This window comes from Limulus polyphemus, unplaced genomic scaffold (genome assembly GCF_000517525.1).
Source record: "Limulus polyphemus unplaced genomic scaffold, Limulus_polyphemus-2.1.2 Scaffold5595, whole genome shotgun sequence".
Classification (NCBI taxonomy): Eukaryota; Metazoa; Arthropoda; class Merostomata; order Xiphosura; family Limulidae; genus Limulus; species Limulus polyphemus.
In genome coordinates, this window is record NW_013671205.1 from 13,908 (window position 1) to 21,894 (window position 7,987).

At 29.4% G+C, this 7,987-nt stretch overlaps 1 protein-coding gene across 1 annotated transcript in view; it reads right to left on the bottom strand.

Moving 5' to 3' along the window:
• Positions 1-7,540, bottom strand: part of LOC106472772 (BTB/POZ domain-containing protein KCTD5-like) — a 12,419-nt gene extending 4,879 nt beyond the window's left edge. The window contains exons 1-5 of the mRNA XM_013933428.2: positions 7,240-7,540; positions 3,889-3,997; positions 2,904-2,995; positions 1,921-2,016; positions 1,116-1,250 (exon numbers count right to left, since the gene is read on the bottom strand). Coding sequence (XP_013788882.1) covers positions 1,116-1,250; positions 1,921-2,016; positions 2,904-2,995; positions 3,889-3,997; positions 7,240-7,470 — 663 coding nt within the window. The 5' untranslated portion in view covers positions 7,471-7,540. The remainder of the gene's footprint in view (positions 1-1,115; positions 1,251-1,920; positions 2,017-2,903; positions 2,996-3,888; positions 3,998-7,239) is intronic.
• Positions 7,541-7,987: the final 447 nt, after the last annotated feature.

Below are 7,987 nucleotides of genomic sequence, written 5' to 3' on the forward strand. Positions count from 1 at the left end.
GAAATTAATACCAGTTTGATTGAACTCTATTTATAATAACCCTGTGCTTTCTTACATCCAGCTACTCTTCTATCAAATGAGCAAACTGATCCCCCATACCTAGATATAATTTTGTCTAAACATACCTTTTACAATAATAAGCCTTTAAACCTAAAAGTATGAAATCTGAAATGATATTAGTAAAAATCACATAAACTACCAATTCCAGATTTTAATGATAAAAATGAGCAAAATCTTATCAATATGAAACTCCAGATATTGTTATGAATTCATTACTCCGGGATTTAATAATGATATAATAAACATATGAATATATATAAAATACTTTTGTATTCTGATATTCCTTTTCTTTGTTATACATACATTTCTAAAAAACAAACATCTGTAATATAATGATGGCCAAGTACTAAGTCTATTATTCACAAAAATTTTACTTGTGTTTTAAGCTTAGACAGCATTTATAGGAATACATGCCTAAGATGTCTGAATAGATTGTAGAATATACCCAGTTTGAATTAAAAAAATACTTATATTATACAACCAATTAACCTGAGATTATTATCTGCAAGTTAAAATCTTCCACAATGGTCTACATGACCAAACATAGTAAGCTATTACAAAACTTGATCTCTGAATTATAAAGTATGTCTATATTCACAGGAATTTGATTTCAAAGTTTTAGACCTGAGCAGCATTTAATGGAATGTAAGCTTTAGCTATCTGAATGTAAGATTTAACTATCTGAATCTTAACTATGCTCAGCATAGATTTTAAAGAAAGGCTTAAAGGATATTAAGCCTTGTAGACAATTAAAACCATAATTGCTAGGCCTAAGTCTAGTATTACCAAACAAATACAATTTTACCATTTAAGTATATTAAACCAACGTGAATATTTATAAGAAATTAATGTGAGTATTAATCCAAGTCCTAAATATCACAAAAAATTTAAAACTTAGCTTTCACAAACATTTTCACTCCTACCAATAAAACAATCCTTAAAAAAAACTGACAAATAACTCGGAACAAAATTTTGCAAAAACACTATAACAATCACACACTTATGTTAATACACAATTTCTTTATATGAAAAGTTTAATAATAACCATTTCTTACTTTGGCACGGTCTGTAGGTTCAAAATCACGTTCTGAAGAATTCAAAGTTAACCCTGGGTATTCTCTAGAAACCACACATAGAAATTCTGCATGGTCATCATTGCCATAGTTGTAGGAGGATCCAATGTTTATTAGCTGAAAAACAAAAACAAAACCTTTGATACCTACTTTATAGGAAATAAGTTTCACAAGTCCATTAGCTGAGTAGCTGTCTAGTCAATTAGTGTTAAGAGTACAAATCTGTTCTTACATTTCTTAGTTTTCCTAAAAATAGATAGAAATTTACAAGGTTGGTTCTAAGAACCATACAAATCTCACTGTTTAGGTTTTTCTAAAGTGTTAACATGACTGAAACATCATGGTTAAATATGACTTAATGCCCCTTTTACTAGCTGGATGATGCAAGTGTATCTGTGCATCTTGTTCAATTAAAATCTCTTGTTTAATAATATACGATTCTTTTTTGGAAGCTTTAAATATATTATGATTTTAGAATTATTTAAAAAAAAACTGTATTCTCAAAAATAAAAGTGAATTAAAAGACCCATTTTATTATTACTTCACATTTTCAATGAGATTTATGGTCAAACTTAGCTTTTATAAATGCATTTTTTTGTATTTACGAAAAATTCAGTTATTGTTTATAGTATTACCACCTCTCTATATGTCTATATAATTACTTTTTAGAAAACTGATCAGACTGTGTTGTTGTTTTTAAACTTATCATGCAAAAACCATCTACATTACTAAAGCATCTTATACCTATTAAAGGTTTAAATAGTACTAGTTCTTTTAATCACGTTACCTGTTCAAATCTCCATCCATCAGACATTGTGGATACCATTTGTGTAAGTTCATCTTCATGACACTGAAGAACTCTATATACATGCTTATTAGAATCCTAGAGAGAGACAGCAGACTTGACAATAAGGCTACACGCATAATTGTAATTTACAATGTCAAAAATGTTCTTACATCCTCATAAGATGTATTCTATTTTCAAATTTGTGTTGAACATTAACATAACAGACAGTTACTTGCATTCATGATGTCCAAAAATATTAATAAAAACGAGGGTACCCAAATGATGAATTAATATACTCTAATTCTTATAGGTTTTACAATATAGCATACTCCTAGTTAGGCTGCTATATTATCTACATTACTCACAAGGTTAAATTTCATATGTTATCTAAGTCGGTAGCTTGCTTTGATTAAAAGTTACTGATAATGACAGGCTTATAGTAGAACAGTACAACATAAAAATGTTTTCAAATTCATACTTAAACCTTGTTTATATTTCTGATAAAAGAAAAATCACACTAGACTGCAAATGTTTTATCCGAATTCTTCTTATTTATGCCATTTCAGATTTCAAATCAATGGCATGTGAAATAGAAATCTGCAATGGACAAATTAAGAGGAATGTTAAAAACTATCTGCACACTAATGTGATTTTTATCACGAATATTAAGTCTATTTCTTACTGCTTTATCACATTTCGGCATTTAACATCTTAACATTACACCTTGTTTGTTACATTGTTACAATCCATTAAGCTTAAAGTCAACCAAAGAGTGGAATCATCTTTTCTTAATCTCCTTCACAATTTTGATTTACTAATTAGTTGACTGGAAAAGTAATTGTACAAAAGTAGTTATGTCCATCAATAAAAAAGCTAAAATGTTTTAACAATAATGTTAAAAAATCCTGTTTTTTTTTCTAAACCTTCATAAAACCTGTATTATTAAATATCTCTTAACTATTTTGAACAATTACAATCTTTACCTTTGTCAGACTTGCATTTCTTTCCTGTATTCTGTTTTTGACAAGTTTGATTAAATCTGTGATGTTATAGAATTCAGCTTCCTCTAGAACCCCTACAAAAGAATTTTGTGTAAATACAAAAGTTTCAAACTTCACTCCTACAACATTCAAGTACAAAACTAAACTGGGAATCATGAGGTAGAGCAGAGTGGGCAGCAGCCGGACCAACATTTTGTCACAGTAACTGTACGGCTTTTTAGACTTTAACTTGCACTACAAAAATTGTTTCTAGGTAAATAGATAGACTTATAGTAGTATGTATGGATCAGTATAACAATGCATAATAAATTACATGTGTAATCTGAAAGTGTACATGCTTATAGCTATAGTAGCGAGTGCCAGTAAGCACCTATTTTTGTGAACCATAAAGAAGTGCTTGTAAATGATTAATAATTTCAATAAATTCTAGTAAAATTAGCACAAAATTCAATCTCAGAGCACCCTAGCACTGGCATGCTGAGTTGCCCGACCAATCATCAATTGCTTCATCCACCACTGGAAAACACATTCTTTTTCATCCAAGAACTGAAATATCCTCTGTATCTTAAATCTCATCTCTAATCATTTACATGTGCAGTAAACATCAAACAATGCTCAGTATCTGATAGTTACAATGCCACTATTAAAAACACTGTTTTTAATGAATACATACTTTATAAGATTTAAAAGCGAGTCAAAACAACAACTAAATCAAACTTTCTAGGTGGATATGCTGAGTATTAATTTCAAAAAAAATTATATATGTTATGTTTTATTTGGTAACTATAGTATGTTTAAGGCAGTCATCTTAAAATGTTTTCCCCAAAACAATTTTCAAAATATAAACAAAATGCCACAATTTTTTTTTTTATATCCTGTCAAAATTTTTAAAACAAAATTATTAAAAATTAACTTTGTGAGGTATGACATAACAATTTTAGAATGACAATAATTTTGTTTTTCTTACCTTCCTCTGCAAGACCTTTGTCAATGACTAGCTTTCCATGTCGCATGTAATTCAGAACAGGCCCAAAATAACTTGGATCTCTATCAATAAGGTAAGCACCTGTATCATCCTAAGTTAAAAAATAATTGATCTTTAATATCTTTAAAAAATTAACTTAAATCAAATTATCAAAGTTTAAAGAAAAAATGAATACAAGTTAACTTTAGAATCCAACAAGGTTTCGTATAAACCCATTTTAGGACACGTGGTAGATTTTGGTACATGTTTGAAAAAACCATGATAAAACAAATAAATGTTTTCAAATATTTGGAAAATAAAAACAACAGTTGAGCAGCTGAAATTCCTAAAAAAGGATATAATTTATGAATGAATGACAGCTAACCAGACACACAAAATAAAACATGAAGTTAGAACAGTGAATACTCAGTTGTATTAAAGTTGAAAAATAGGGCAAATGGTTTTACTCAATGAAAGTCAGGTCTCAAATAAGACATGTCCTACATGTTTTTGTGGACATCCTTCACAGGTTATAAAGGAATATCACTGAGAAGACAACATGAATGTTCATGGTAATGTTGAGTTACAGAAACACATGAACTTGTTTCATTCCCAAACTTATAGAAATTTCTGAATGTACACTTAATATACCTGATAACTCAAAATAACAATTGATGTTCATGTTCAAAGGTATAAAGTGACACTAAACCTTATATATTAGGTTTCATCATTGTTTGGACAATAATTTCAAAGAATGTTCTGATATACTATTTCTTCTACTTATCTTTGACTTCAATCAAAAGATTATCTCTATACCCTCTTACTGCTTAAAAGAAACAAGTAACAAAAGTTACTGTCAAAACAAGATTTGGAAGAAACAATTTTCTTTGAAACAGTTGAGACAGTATATATCCATTACTTACAGGAGTCAATCATGAGGAACGTATGAAAGTTAAAGTATTAAGATCCACTGCCATATTGAAAAGCTTCCAAGAACAGTTTTGTATGCTACAAAAAGAGATGTAGTTTACTTCAATAAGTTTGAGCTCCTCAAAAGAACATTGTCAGACCGTGAGACATATGTTTTTTTAGTGTGAAGGGATGCCTTATACACAGTCATACATTTGGTGTTACAATCTGTATATCTTGAGAGAGAGAAACAGCCATGCTGAATCACATTAATGGCAAATCCAAAATATATACACATGCAAACACAGAAAATATTTGTGTCTGTTAATGAGCAGTCAACATTAGCAGTGACCTCTGAACTACATAACTTGTAATATGTGGTAGTTCTGACCTCCTAAAATGAATTACTCTCAGAAATGTGGTGTCAAGGGTAATACAAAATAAACACAGTTGTTTTCTTCACAAATAATCACAGCCAATGTTTATTATTAATAATTAAAAGAATGAGCAGATAATCTTGGGAACCATTTTTCTAATACAAAATAAAGTCCACATTTGATTTTTACTTGCATGTGTACTAAGTAAGAAAGTAGCAAAACAATAAAAAATATATGCCAGTTTAGAGACTGCCTTAGTCTTTCCAACAAAAGTGAAACATCAAGAAACTACAGGTTTTTCCTCCCTTGCTTCCAATATTAATGTCATCAGGCACTATTATTTACTTGAACAAATAATTTATAAGAAGAATTCAAGACCATTTGAAGGTACACAAAACAATAATCAAAATTTCAGAAGTTCTGTTGAAAAATATTTTGTCAGGCCATGTGTGTTAATATATTTAATATGCCTTATTGTGCAATCATCCATCTGCTAGGAAAATAGTTTTACTTAGTAACTGACAGGAATTTTCACTCTGCCTGACTAATACCCATTATTATCAGAGTTCCTCTTGTTAATACAAGTCACCCAGTACTGGTTTTTATTGTCAAAAGAATTAAATCATCTAAAAAACAATATTAATTTGATTATGTTTTACAATTGGCTCTTTCAGTGAAAGAATAGAAAGATGCTGATAATTATAATTTATCAAATAGATCATGACTATCTCACAGTCTAAGAAATTATTTGAACTTCATTGTCCCACAGTTAAAGTTTAAATTAATACCAAGTGAGATCACACAGCACAAGTTCTTATGGTGTTTGGCAGAATATGCATGTGATAACAATATTAAATATTTATGTTCACCCATAAATAGACAATACTTATTTTAGCAAATCATACTGTACCGAGATGTCCTACTAAATTTATGTAATTAATTCCTTAAGCTGCAATTATTATGAGTTTCTTACTGTATTCTTTTCAAAACATATCACACATGATCAATTTATTACTATAATACACATATCCATGTAGATGCCTGTAAGTTATAGACATGCTAGATATGATTTTTACTGCAGAATTATGGTAATGTCAGGTTTACAGATCCAACACACCTAATAGCACCAAACTAACAATATTATCAGTGTATAACGATGATGAAATAAATTTAATCATATAAACACCATACTAATTGAACTGGTATGTACCATGATGCATGTTGGTACAGTAAGCAACTGCTTGTAATGAGTTAAATGTTAAAGTAAATTTAAGGCACAGAACAAGTACACTGATTTCATGGTGGACAACATCCTTCAGTTATTAGCACAATTTTTAGCTCATTATATACAAGAAATATTATCACTGCAAGACTGAAAATTATTTCAGCCATGTTAATCTTTCTTGGCTCAATACAGGTTTCCAGTATGAAGAGTGTATGACGGTATTTTTACTATACCTTATTTATTGCATAACCTGCCCATAGAGCCTTCAAGTTTCATTCAATACTCATTAAGGTCATGGTATCTGGGTTAACATATGGACAACAAGGATCCTTCAACAGTTCAAGGCTGTCATTGCACAGACACTCTTGAGGGGAATAAATTTTATGCCCACCTATCATGCAATTTTTAAACATTATTTACACACTGTTATCAATAACTTACAACTACATGGCATAACTTTTTATGATATTGGGTGAGAAAAATATTAATCCAATTAATATTTAATAAATAATTTATTATCACTGACGATATCTGAGTCACTATGAGTATAGTATGATGTAATATCACACTTCATTTATATTATTAGTAGTTATAAACACAGATTATATATACACATGACACCATAATTTACATTTAAAAGTTGATCCATTCTCTAAAATTTTAGTACCTTCGGATTTAAAGTATTTTATTATTTGTGTTTCTTCAGCTCTCTCCTTTAAATTGCATATAAATTTCAGTATGTTGCAATAATTTTTTTTAATGCAAAACCTTTAGTGATTCGATTCCCTATATATACTATAGTATATTCTGCCTTTGTCTCATTACTTTATTAGGCGAACTTACCTTATCAGAATGAAGATCTGGGTCCTCCTGGCAAAGTCGATATAAAAACGACTTCGGATCTCTACATAAAGTAGTTTTCGTAGTCAAAAAGTAAGTACCTCCCACATTAAGTTTTACCCACTGATTGTTCCGTGAAATTTTAGAATTTGTGCTGTTGGAACTTGAATCTTCGTCTTGATTCCCACCCTGCATCGTACTACTAATGGTACTATTCACATGTCTGGTGGCCATAATTGTGTACTAATTTCCTTGAAACCAAACACGATCCAGTCTGACTGCCAGTACATTGAGTACAAAAAGATATTCAAGAATAACGTTTAGAAGGAAATTTTAGTAAAAGATGGGCAATAAATTTTAATACTTTTCCTTGTAGACATTAAATTTTAAAATAATAAAAAAAGCAGATAAAGCTAACTTGATAAATTACCAATTACCTCAGGTTATAAATAATTAAAATAATTTATTATTTTGGTGTTTGATAGTGATCTTCTCGCATAAATAAACAAAATTGTGTTGTTATTTTTAAATGAAATTATTTAACGTTTCTTCATATTTGGTATATTAACGTAAAAATAAACCAATTAACATTGTTTGGATGAAACAATTTTTGATATATATTGTCATTACAGGCACCTAGCTAGTCTATTTACAGATTCAACGACAAAGTTTAATTTTTAAATTAGGGTAATTTAGTGATATGAACCCTATTTTGGCTTATGATAAAATCAAACACTATATATTCTAAACA